The sequence below is a fragment of the Gopherus evgoodei genome, chromosome 6 (genome assembly GCF_007399415.2).
Source record: "Gopherus evgoodei ecotype Sinaloan lineage chromosome 6, rGopEvg1_v1.p, whole genome shotgun sequence".
Classification (NCBI taxonomy): domain Eukaryota; kingdom Metazoa; phylum Chordata; order Testudines; family Testudinidae; genus Gopherus; species Gopherus evgoodei.
In genome coordinates, this window is record NC_044327.1 from 109,664,692 (window position 1) to 109,678,220 (window position 13,529).

General features: G+C 39.1%; 1 protein-coding gene across 2 annotated transcripts in view; it reads right to left on the reverse strand.

Moving 5' to 3' along the window:
- The window catches only part of WDR70 (WD repeat domain 70), a 258,843-nt gene that overhangs the window by 17,240 nt on the left and 228,074 nt on the right, over nt 1–13,529 (reverse strand). For both annotated transcript variants that reach the window (XM_030567828.1, XM_030567829.1), the window contains exons 14-15: nt 2,944–3,044; nt 1,402–1,481 (exon numbers count right to left, since the gene is read on the reverse strand). In XM_030567828.1, the coding sequence (XP_030423688.1) occupies nt 1,402–1,481; nt 2,944–3,044 (181 nt within the window). The remainder of the gene's footprint in view (nt 1–1,401; nt 1,482–2,943; nt 3,045–13,529) is intronic.

A 13,529-nucleotide genomic window follows, 5' to 3' on the forward strand; every position in this document is an offset into this window, starting at 1 on the left:
AGTCAAGTTTGTTTGAGGAAAATCTAGCTGAGTAATAATATATCTGTATTTTAAAAGTAATACCTAATCCCTCAAGTGGCATTCCTGCATTCTGAGCAATCAGTATATGCAATTCTGAAATTCAAATATGGTTTGTTGTGCTTTCTTGGTAAACGATGCTTTATGTTCCCTGTAAGGAGGGGGCTTCTGAAAAGCTTCCAAACAAGCAACAAACCTACAAAAAAAAACTGTCAAGTGAAACTCCGAATTCTATCAGTTTAGAAACATTTTCAGTACGTTACTTAGTATGGATCTGTTCTTACCGGGTTATGTGCAACAAAGAGCCAGACAAACCCTCATGATAAAGTTAGTATTTTCAAAAAACTAGAGAAATCCATACCTAAGTACCCAATGGTGGGATTTTTTAAAGCTCCTAACTGACTCAGAGGCCGCTGTCCCAATGGATGTTTAGGCTCCAATTTTTGAAAATTTGCATAATTGAAGCACTTTCAAATGCAAACGTTAATTAATGAACGTATAGATACTATTTTTATTATAGGCTGTTCAATGTTACAGTTAAGGTTGCCTAAAATTACCCATTATAAAGCCCCTCTTTTCATGTGCTTATAATTTTGCCAAACTAACTGTTGAGGCGGAAAATCTTCCATACTGAAATTTGGAAAGTTTCAGTAAATATGGGTTAGCTGCTTCCAAGAGTGAGGTTCCGGACGAATAGGTAATTTTGCCAATGTTAACATTTTTTTGACCATTTCTTTGAGCAGCCCTAGCATCTTCACAGTGTTTAGTATAAACTTGATATTTTGCAGGAGGGTAGTTCTGAGTGGTGTTTTATCTGTTCAGATAAAAATTCCACATATCTTTGGCTGAGTTCTAAGACCTGGAAAATCATCACTTCCACATTTTTAGTAGAATGTCTTCAAGACTTGTCCTTTAACTCTGTGAACATTCTATTGGTACGCTGTATGCTCCCAAGTGTCAGAGATCTTCATCAACACGCATAGACCACCTTAATCCTGTCTTTCCCTGACTTCTAAGTTTTTGTCTTTGCAATCTCAAAGTATTTTTCATGGAGTTTTTTGTATGAAACATATATAAACTTTAAAAAGCCATCCTGGCTTTCTGAAGGAAAACTTTAGCCCATCCAGAATTTCATCAGATCAAGTCTGTATTTGCACCTTGTAAATAATGATATTAACAACTATACAGCGTATATGCAAGAACATTTTCATATGCTGTGTAGTATGGTGGACTTCTTCTGGGCTATACCTAGTCTCCTATGAAGTGTAAAAACAATGCGCAATATGGCGATAGTTTGACTTTTTGAGATGGGGAAATATAAAGGTAAAAGCCTGAGAAATGCATACGAGTCTAATCTTACAAATATATGTTCAAATTACTTACGTGTTATAATGTAATCCTGTGTAAGAGTCTCTGCCTGTCTGGCTTTTCGTTTTGTTTTAACCACACATAGTTTTGCTCCTCTATGGTAAAAAATAAAGTGACATAATTTATTTCATTATAATAGAAGTAGAAAGTGTTTGTTCAAGATAAAATCCCTGCCAGGTTGAACAGTACTTTTACAAATGTATGATGTATGTATGTATGTAAGGGAGGCTCGAGAGGTTGATGAAATTGTTATAATGTGGCTTAAAGTCAGAGGTGGATATGAATGTGGTAGTTTCATCTTATGCTTTGCTTGTCCACAGCCCAAAAACCACCACACAATTTGCAACTATTCAACCCTATTATCCTCATTCAGCAGCAAAGTATTGGCGGTCTAAATGAAGAGGCCCTGACAGAACTATGGGGCAAAGCTTGCATAGGTCTTGTTGGAAGTAACTTAAATTGTAACTGACAAATTGGTGCACTCTTTCTTTATAAAGCTATATATCTGTGAAGGAAAAGGAAAAAATGAAACCAGGAAACTATCACAGACAAGAGTGTGTCTCTTCCATTCAGACTTCAGGGTTGGAATCCTGCTGCATTTGTTTATGTAGGAGCAGGAACCCAGGCTCTGATGTCAAATCACTACAAAGCCCTCAAAAATATACGCAGAAAGAAAAAACACTTGGGCCCCAGAAATCTTGGGAACCTGAGCTTGTCCCCACAATCAAGCATTCAGGTTGCAATCAGCATCCAATATGAATGACAGCTTGAAATTTAGAGTATAATACTCCTTTGGCTGCTAGAGAGAGAAGCATCTGAGCATGCAAATGAACGAAGCATTGTACGTACAGGTGGGAAAGGACAATCAGAAAATCAGTTGTGCTCTCTCCATCTGCCAGCAGGAAAATGTGCTGGACTGGCAGAAAAACTATGCGATGAGGACGTTAAATTCCAAACAAGGCAGCGTCTTTAAATTCATCCTGCCACTGTCAACTGCTAGCTTCCCTTTTCATTAATTGCTTCTGCCTTTCCATCCTTTAACTATGCAGTTACTGGCCATAGGCAGCAAAGAAAGCGAAGTGGATGGGAAATTCTCTCATTCCATTCCTCACCTTTTCTCAAATTTGGATTTTCAGCATAACTGCACAGACCACTGAAATTCAAACTGAGAGTTGGACTCCTAAACAAAATGCTACTTCAGAAAAACAAGTATGACTACATTAAACAGTCTTTTTACAAACACCACTTCAACAGTCTTTGGGGACTGTGAGGGATATGCTAGTTGGGCATTCCTAAATCAGTTTTCACACAGTACACTGATGGAACCTCATGGAAAGTATTCAAAACCTCAGATAATGTTCCAAATTTTAATATCCAAGTATACAGTGGAATCAGAGGCTCAATGGAAAATGCACTGCTTCTGAAAATCATAAGCTACTATTTTTTACTCACTGCCTCACAAATGCTCATAAACTAATTTCCTCAACTTTTAATATGGTCTGTCTCAGGTTGAGAAAAAAACATGGTTTTAATGATAATAATGTAATTATTAAATACCTCTGGCTTTTGACTGGATCATAATATACTTTAGCCAATCCATTTCCTGTACCAACCATGATCTGGTTTAGCTTGGGATGCCAAAGACAACGCACAACACTCTGAAATAAAATTACATATTGATATTGGATTAGTGTTTTTGTGTCTCAAACCATTTAGCTCTTGAAAAAAGATATAGCATACAACTTTGAGAGGGTTTTTTAAAAATAATTAATTAAGCCCTTGTCCTGAGTCTTATTTCATATAGTCTTTCTTCCCTATAGAACTAAAACTTTCACACACAATGCTGCTCTCTCACTCATTGACTCTGCAACAACTTAAAAACAGTCAGTTTTCATTCTGATTTCTTCTTTCCCCAGGATGTCCTAAAGAACTAATCCAATTTCAGTCTCTGCCTGTAGTGAATGCCTCAGCCTATACTCCACCCCTATTTTCATCAGTACACAAACTCATTTTAGACTGTCAGGGCCTTAGTACCTCGTTGTTTTACACATTCAACATATTCATCCATATGACATATCACCAGATATGCTCTAGTTCTAGCAGAAATTAATTCAGGGAAGTCCTGTGGCCTGTGTTATACAGGAGATCAGAATAATCACAACAGTTCCTTTTGGCTTTATAATCTATGAAACTATGAAAACTAGATTTCAGTTTGAATTACAAAACCAAAATGAAAAATCTCTTTGAAAGGTCAAGATGATTGACTGAGGAGGTAAATAAAGCAAAGACCACTATTTACCATGAGCGACAACAAATCTTAATGTTCACCTAAACAATAAACTTTATGTATTTAGATAATTGGAGAGTGCTTGTTGTTTGAGATAACTACCTTATACAGAGATAAATAAACTCTAAGGCTGAGGGTTATAGTGTTGACAGGACTTGTATTAACTATCTAATAAATGTATCTAGAGCTAAAAGGATTCATGCTCATGATATTATTTCACTGAAATGTGCTCAATCATCTTTCATAACCTCCTTCCAAGCCTACTGTTCTACCTTGCCCAGGAGAACCTTTCAACCTGGAATAATCATTTGTTTATTAAATTATATTTATATATCTATTGAGATGGGGGCGTGAGAAAGAGTGCTTTTGCACAAAATATCTTATACAAGCCACAGAACAGGTGTTCACTTTAGTTTTAACAAGAGAAGTATAACAATTTAAATTATAATAAGGAGTGTAAATGAAACAGAATACTGTAAACTTGGGAGACTGGAGACATTTTACGGAGTTATTATATTACTTTGGTGACCTTTAAGTCAATGGCTATATATTCCCCCATTGCCAATTTTCAAGCCTTCCACCCCCACCCAATACTTTCCTGTCCCATTCCCAAGTTTCCTTCCTATTCCTGGCCTAGCCCCAATACAATTTCATTTAGATGTTAAATATGAGCCATGTGCTAATATGCTAGTGGAATGCCTGATCCTGAAAAAACAAAAATCTGTTAAGCCCTAATCAGTTGGACCTTCTTTTGGCTATAAGACAAATACAGGCTTTTCTCAATTATTTATTGAGAAACAGGTTTCACAGTGCTGAGCCTGAATGAAGTGGCAGTTAATAGAGCCTTCTGAAACATCCCTAATATAAACCTCATCCCACACATCACACAGACACAGTAGTTTAAAAAAATGACACCTCTCCATGCTTCCACAGGTATGCAAGGTTAAATATACAGCTATATTAAAGGTCAAAGTTCATTTTACAGGCAGCAACTAGTAGGCATGTAAAGTTAAATTTCTTGAAGTTCAGCATCTCCATAATCCGTCATTTGCAATAACAAGTTACCGATGCAGTCAATGTCAGCCTGTTAATAAGCTGTTTATTTTTTAAAAAAACAATTCTTATTTGTTGCAATATCAGTTATTACTCAAATGCTACAGTAATTTTAAACACACACAGCTAATAGCAGAATTCAAGGTTAAAGGTAAGTGGCCTTTTCGTTTATTAATATTTATTGCATGAGTTTAGCCAGCCTTTAAAAACTTTGTAGTTAATGCAGTTCACCACTTTCTTCTGTCAAGTAAATGTATTTTATAGCATGGTACTGGATATCAGCCAACAATAACAAATCTTGGGACATTGTGCCTCATGCACTGATGGGAATTGCTAAAATTCTAGCTTGTCAAACATGCACAGCACACTTAAAAACACTGTGGCACGTGCTTCAGAGCAGGCAGAAGAAACTGCCATAAAACACAGCATTATAAATCTTCTGAAACAGTAAAATGTCTCCAGAATGTAATTTATTCAAAACTGAGCATATACAAGCTCTGAACAGTCAAATAACTTTACTATACCACTGGTGTATAAATCTACTTTACAACACGTGACAAAAAATACTCATGTTGATTTTTAGGATCATGCCAGAAGTATACACTACCCTGAAAGACTAAAATACTGAATCCTAGGAACTAAATCTTTATAAGTCTTCATACAAGTTGTCCCACTGAAGTCAACTGTGCAAATATGGACTACTCAGATGATGGAACATTGCAGCCTTGGGCACTAAATATGTGAAGATAGTAGGAGAAAATCCTCACATTATAAAGAATTAAATTAATAAGCACTGTATATATCCTAAGACTCACAGTTAACTTGGCTTTTACATTTAGAATTAATTTAGAATTTTAGTAGGTAGGTGTTTAGTGAGCAACCTAAACTAAGAATGTATTAAAGCACAGGCACTTTAGTCCTGAAACCAAGGGATCCTGCTCCTGAAGTCACATGATGAAGTCAGAATCTCAGCTTTCATTTAAAAAAAAACCCAACACCCTAATTTTCTAGCCCTCATGCCTGCAAGGAAAAGACTGAAAATGTGTATCGAGCATGAGAATGTGAGCCTTAGTCCACAGACAGCCTGAAACAATAGCTCTGAAAGGTATGAACTTCCTTATGAATCTCGATGGTGTGATAACTCTACAACCCACTGTTCTTGGGAACTCTGCCAACTCCATCCCAAAACTGTGTATGTAGCAGGAGGAGAATACAGGAAGCCTGAACCATGCAGATACAACCCCGGTCCCAATTCACTGCCCCTGCTTCTCTAGAAGAGAATGAGGGCCATGGCACAGGGGCAGGGCAAGGCTATAAGGAGCCTTGATGTGTGTAGGGCCCTGGTGTAATTTAATCCAATCCTATTCTAAATTCCATCTAATTTTAAAATCAGTTAATTTTTTTAAAAAATCCTGTTTTACTTTAACATTTAGTCTTTGCAATGGCATTACAATACAGCAGCTGGTGCTTAGTTTCAACTACACCCAAGAGACAGCAGCAAAGAATCCTGTGGCACCTTATAGACTAACAAACGTTTTGGAGCATGAGCTTTCGTGGGTGAATACCCACTTCGTCAATGCATGTAGTGGAAATTTCCAGGGGCAGGTATATATATGCAAGCAAGCTAGAGATAACAAGGTTAGTTCAGTCAGGGAGGATGAGACCCTGTTCTAGCAGTTGAGGTGTGAAAACCAAGGGACGAGAAACTGGTTTTGTAGTTGGCAAGCCATTCACAGTCTTTGTTTCATCCTGAGCTGATGGTGTCAAATTTGCAGATGAACTGAAGCTCAGCAGTTTCTCTTTGAAGCCTGGTCCTGAAGATTTTTTGCTGTAGGATGGCCACCTTAAGGTCTGCTATAGTGTGGCCAGGGAGGTTGAAGTGTTCTCCTACAGGTTTTTGTATATTGCCATTCCTAATATCTGATTTGTGTCCATTTATCCTTTTCCGTACAGACTGTCCAGTTTGGCCGATGCATATAGCAGAGGGGCATTGCTGGCATATGATGGCGTATATTAAATTGGTGGACGTGCAGGTGAATTAACCGGTGATGGTGTGGCTGATCTGGTTAGGTCCTGTGATGGTGTCGCTGGTGCAGATATGTGGGCAGATTTGGCATCAAGGTTTGCTGCATCAAAAAACTAAAAATTCTGTGCACAATATTTTAAAATTCAGTATATTTTATTTGTCAAAATAACACAATATAATCACGACATTTTCAATTATTTGATGACAAGTATTTTGAAATTGCCAATATAATTGAAAATGGTGTGATTATATTGTTATTGTGTTACTGTAATTCGGACAAATAAAATATACAGAATTTTAAAAATTCTAGGTTCAGAATTACCTAAAGGGTACCAGGGTTCTGTGTGATTAAATCTGGGTGCGGGCAATGTGGCGTGGGGATCTGGATGCACAGGGGCTCAGGGGGGTTCTGGGTGCACGGGGAGTGGGACTCTGCAGGGGAATCTAGGTGAAGGTGGTTAGGGCTCAGCAGGGGGATGGGAGGTCTGGGTGTGGAGAGCTCAAGTGAGTGGTTTGGATGCTGGGGAAGGGGGTGTCAGGATACAGCTGGCTGGGCCTCAGTGGGGTGGCGGGTCTGGGTGTAGGAAGCTCCCAACGCAGGAGTAAGGCTCAGGGTGGGGCTTTGGGTGTGTGGGAGCTCCCAATGTAGGAGGGGCTCAGAGGGGGGGTTCCAGGTGCAGAGGGGTGAGGCTCAGCAGGAGGGCCCAGATGTACAGGAGTTGGGTGGACAGGGGGAGCAGCTCCCCGTACAGTGACCTCTCACCCTGTGGTTGAAGAGTGATAGGGCCAGGAAGTGGGGGGAGAGTCATTGTACAGGGAGGGATCATTGAGCTGCTCCCCCTGTCCACCCAGCTCCTGTGCATCTGCATACCCCCTCACACCCAAATCCCACTGCCAAGCCTCCCCCCGCACGCACCCGGAACCCCCACTCCACTGAGTCTCACCCCCTGCACCCAGACCCCCCCTTTCAAGACCCGCCACTCCCTTAGTGGAGAGCTTCCTGCAGCCAGGGGAGGTGTTTGGGGTAGATCTGACCCATGCTCCATCGCCATTGTCCTCTTCCCTCCCACCGCCCAGCTCAGCAAGGACTAACGTCCTCAGGCAGCTGGGCATCCCTAGACCCTGCCCTTTCCCCCATCATGGTGACTTACCTCTCCCCCAGCTGCCCAAATAGACGTGCCCCTGCTGCCGGGGAGGGGTGAGTGAGCACTGGTGCGGCTTCTCTGCTTTCTACATAAACCATTTTTGGCGGGAAAGCAAAGAGAATCCATGGGAGAACATGTTTCAGGAGTACATAATGTCTTTGAATGTACTATGGTAGCTTAAACCCTAACCACTTCTGCTATCAAAGAGTGCAAGGCTGTATTTAAGATGAGTCAGTGTACCAATAAGATATAGTGAAATGGCTAACTATAGGAAGAACATAGCTCCATTAGATGTATCAGATTAAAAATCGCAGCCAGCATCCCACTATTAAGGTAAACTGGAGCATGTAAGAGATGTTTCTTTTGCATTTTGTTATGTGTTGATACTGAACCACTGGAAAAAAATTGGTAATCGGGGGGTTAATACTGGGAATTGAAAAGAAATAGGCAAAACATTGGATTTTTCACAGCTCTACTTATTACAGCAGCAACAGTATATCTGAGTTGTTTCCCTTCATTTAGGTTTCCTTATTATGATGCTTTAAAACATGTCTATTAAAAGTTAAATGAAGTAGCTATGAAATGATTTGAAAGTTATTGATGAGGTAATGTGACAGTTACACTTGGAGTCAGATCTTGAGTGACCAGATGTTCCGATTTTATAGGGACAGTCCTGATTTTTGGGTCTTTTTCTTATATAGGCTCCTATTACCTCCCACTCCAGTCCCGATTTTTCACATTTGCTGTCTGGTCACTCTAGTCAGATCCAGAGAGCTCATGTGTGGCTTCCTAATTTTTTAGGGAACATCCTTATTCCACTATATTCCTTTAACTTGCCAGTGGCCTTAAACTCTTAACTGAATGGAAAAGAGTTCAAAATCAGCCCACTCTCTCCCATTTTGCTTTCAGCTAGACGCAGAGTAAAACAGGTGAAATTTTCCAATGGTCCAGCAACCAAAGAAAGTCAACCCCACTGGAGGACAGTGAGGACTTGTTGTCTAAAATGGCAGAAATGTTAAAAGCAGTAAGTGAAAACAGCAAGCAGCTAGAGGAATAACATTTATAAAACAAACTCAGAGCAGGACCCATTTGACAGTATAACATAATGTTCATAATTCATAGATAAAGTCTCCAAAGCTGAGCAAAGGATTAGTGATTTAGGAGATCAAATTAAACTATAATAGTATGCAACAAGTACAGCAGATAAAAATGCCAACAACTTTAGAGTTTATTAAAGCTTCCTGCTAATCTTCATGGTCTCAATTTGAAACGTCAAATATTCAGCTCAAGAGGTACTTGAAAGGGGTAAAAAAAAACACAATAATCCTATTTCAGGTTCTGTTTTGAACCTATAAGATAAAACAGTGACAGCAGGAGTTGCTGATAAAAAATATTTTTCGTTAAAAAAGCGAAACTTCTCTTTCAAAAGTGCCAATTACTTTCTGCCTCAGTGGCCATGACGATATGTGCTGGGGTCTGTTTGAATTGTGTCATTTTGATTTGCTGTTCTTGGCCACCCGTACAGCGAGATAAGCGGCCTGTCAGCAGAAGAGATACTGAAATGCATAAAAAGACATTTTGACAGTGGTAGTCAGACTCCATAATCACAGGCCACCATAACAGCAGCCAAGTGGGCTTTCTTGACAGAGTGTTTGTCTAAACTATAATTTTTATGTCAGCACTGCTGATGGAACACCACTCTGTCAACATCATGCTAAGTACCCAGGTAGCAAATTTATTTAACACACCTATGTAGTCTAAAATATATCATATCTTTAGATTTTCAATAAACTGTAATTTCATGGTGAAGACCTGTTTATTTTTATTGACATTAATACAGTAACATCTATTGTCTTTAAAAGCATTTAAAATATAATTAAGCAATATTATTTAAGAAAGTCCCTCGCTGCTTATTTGCATGATTTCTTCAAGAAACAATAAATTAATTAAAATTAACTTTGTCTGACACAGAGGTTTGGTAGTTATATGGAGTTGCTTTTACATTTAAGGGGTACATCTGGAGTTACAATATTAATAAAATTAAAAACATACACTCTTACCTATGATACTACAAACAGCTGAAGAGAAAAAATTAAGTTTTGAAAGTCTGGTTTTACAACATCTAAATGTTGTGTCTACTGACTTAATAGTGACAATTTGTCATTACATATCTTCTGATTTTTTTTCCTAGCAGGGATGTTAATTTCAGTGTCCTGGACAAATTGTAACACTGGGAAATACGTTTGGCTCAGCTATTTTCCCTCTGAATTTAATGATTAGGCATTCAGTCAGTTCCTCAATGGCACAAAATCCTTCATCCCTGACTCTTAACCCACCTGATTTACACGGCATATATACACACACACATATATCCAAATGTTAAAAACAATTTTTTTAGGAGACTATAAAATTCCACAACATACCAATATATACCACAAGATTACTCATTACAAAACTGAGCAGGAGTGCACGAAACTGGCTGCTCTGGGATGCTATGATGGTTGGGACTGTTCTAACTTTCATAGAGGAGAAGAATGATTCCTGGCTACCTCCAGGTTGAAAAGGTGATGTAAAGACACCTTAGCACTTCTTACCGCCTGTATTGACCCACGCTCAGAATTAGGATGTATCACATTAAGCACTTTTTTCTGATTTTCCCAAACTTCCAAGAAACTTACAAGTATCCTGGGCTGAGATGTGGCTGTGAAATTTCAGGGGGCATTCATTATTTTTTGGGAAGCTGAGGGTGGACAGAAATTCAACCTTCTAATGGGAAGCTAGCTTTAATCTTAACTGTGGAATAACTACCGCCGGTATAAAATAAAGTGCAAGGTTGTAAGGTATTATTAGGGAGTAAGAATTAAGGTCTGTTTGCACAAAGAGCAAAACTACAAAGAAATCATGGTGCAGTTATGGGAGTAAGAGAAAAAGCAGATACAGGCAGTGAATGCTCTTTTCATCCCTCCCTTAGCCACTTTCTTCCCACTGTGAAAGATCTGCATGGCCAATTAGCTGCATTAATTGGCATGCTCCGCCCCAAGAACAGCTGAAGATCTGCATTAAAAAAATCAAAGAAAGTTAATCCTGCTTGTGACAATATTAATTTCACCTGAACCCTTTGTAATCTCCCTTTATTGGTGTCTCAGAGCACAGTGGTGAGCTGGCAGCCAATGGTAGGTCTGTCATGCTACTATGGCTAGGAAGGGGTGGTCTGCCACCTGACTGCTTCCACAGACCAGAGGAGTGAGAGACGACATGGCTCTTAGAGAACTGCTGTATTTTAATTAGCTTTCTTCCCTCCTTCCATGACAGGGGCATATGGGCCTATGACAGTTACTATTCCAAATTATGATGCATGCAAAACTGAAAAAGATCAAAAATTCATTTAAAACTGCTCCATTTAAAAATATTTGCAAAACTGAAAAACAAATGCCATAATTTTATTTATACAATTCATATTAATTGCCCTTTGAAGTGGAAAAAGACATCCTCATGTATTGATATTATGCTGAAGCTCTCCCATTCCAGCCCAAAAGAGCCTGTTTACACAAGAAAAACTATGCTAAAATTATACAAAGGGTCTGCCTTAAACCCCCCAAAAAAATCTGAAATGAGGCTCCTCTGGCTCTCATCCGAGAAAAGGAGCCAAGTGCAGTAAATAAAGTGGGAGATTAAGAAGTATCTAGAATGTGGTGTTCACACAATTATTAGAATTAGAATATTCAGGAGGATAAAGTAGCAAAGGAAGCAACACTAATGTTTTTGACTTTGTGAAATGTGACTTTGAAAACGTGTGGAAATGCTCAAAGGAATTTGGACTGGAAACGAGTAAAAGAAAATTACAATTTTCTATATACTAATGGGAAATAGGCTAAAAACAGTTGCAGAGAGCAATAATTGAGGGCAGGATTCCAATTTTTAAGACACATGGGTGTGCACGCTGTATCTTGGAAATTGCAAATATTTTGATACATGCATGTAGCATAATGTCAGATTTGAACTTAGCTACAAGTTTAATTTCTATTGACTTCAATTACAGGTAAAAGGTTTGCTCTGCTGCTGGAATGTTGTCACCAAAATCACTGCCCTCTAACTATAAAGAAAGATACTGATCTACTTGCTGCTTAGGAGACAGAAATCTCTCTAGTAGAACAGGACTCAAACAACAAGGAAATATCAACCTGGGCCATTTGGTAAATTTCTGTCAATCAGCCCTTGATTAATTATACTAGAGTATAAAAAGCCCTTTATTCCTTTCTTTAGCCTAATAAAGAGAGAGCACTTGGCTTCAGAATGTTCTTGAACTCCTTAGTTCTGTGAAAGCAATACCAAAGTCCCTACCACATTTAACGAGTGCAACTACTTTACTTTTGGAGATTTGGAATTAGGGCAAAAAGAGGAAAACTTTTTTTTTTTAGGATTATTGTGTCAGGACAGGAATGGGAGACACAACCATTCTGTGTGAACTGGGCAAGACAAGACTTATTTTTCTACAGCTGAGAGAGTGATTATTGCCAACAGAGGAAGAATCTAACCTAGAACATCTAGCAAAGACTATTCTTTAGCTGACCATCCTTTTTAGCTGTGCACAAGTTGGATGCTTAATATGAGTAACAGTCACAAGATAAAGCCCTCACCATTTCCTAGTGATGGGGCAGTGTGTGTACAAAGGGCCCAATTTTGCAGATGTTGGATCAGAGTTGGATTGTAACATAGTGCACAAGCCACTTAGTCTATGTGTGGATGTGGGAAATAAGGGTTCTGAACAGAAGGTACGGATGCCTACGGTGAGGGGATGTTTTGCCAGTATCCTGAAATGCAGGTATATGAACCATGTATATTTACAAATGCTTAGTTCTAATTCAGCAAGGTTATTGTTCAATAAGCTTTACTCCTAGAAAGTCCCAGTCTCCTTGTGGCGGCATGATGCTCAGGAATAGGAGCAGCAGACAGTCTTAGAAAGTATCTTAGGGCTGGTACACACTACCACGTACGTTTGGTGTAACTTATGTCACTGAGGGGGTTGAATAAGCCACCTTCCTGAGTGATGTAAGTTACGCTGACCTAAGTGCTGGTGTGGACTGTGCTTTGTCAGCAGGAGAGCTTTTCCTGCCGACATGGAGGTGGTTTTATTATGCTGGCAAGAGAGCTCTTTCCCATTGGCATAGGGCATCTTCACCAAATGCACTACAGTGGCACACCTCTATTGGTGCAGCTGCGCCACTATAGCACTTCTAGTGCAGACTAGCCCTTAAAAAAACTTTCAGGTGCATGAAAACTAAATTAATGTATCAGAAGAGTAGAGGCTAACACACTGCTAGCCCATTAGTAAAACCAAAAGGTTTCATTCCAGCAACTTTGAAGCAATAATGCACTTTCCCATGAAAACTTAGAAGAAGAGGTGAAAAAAGGTCTGCTTGGTACGATGGAAAGGAATGTCAGACACTACTTTGGTCAGACATTCCCATTCAATTTATTCCCATTCCCAATAGGTTCATTTACAGGCCAAATGCATTGACTATTTATCAAGAAGGTTTAAGATTAAGTTTACTGCCCATTAGCATTTTTGAATTATCTATATTGTTGGAACACTATAAAAACATGGAAGCAACACAAAACAGCTATAAAAACT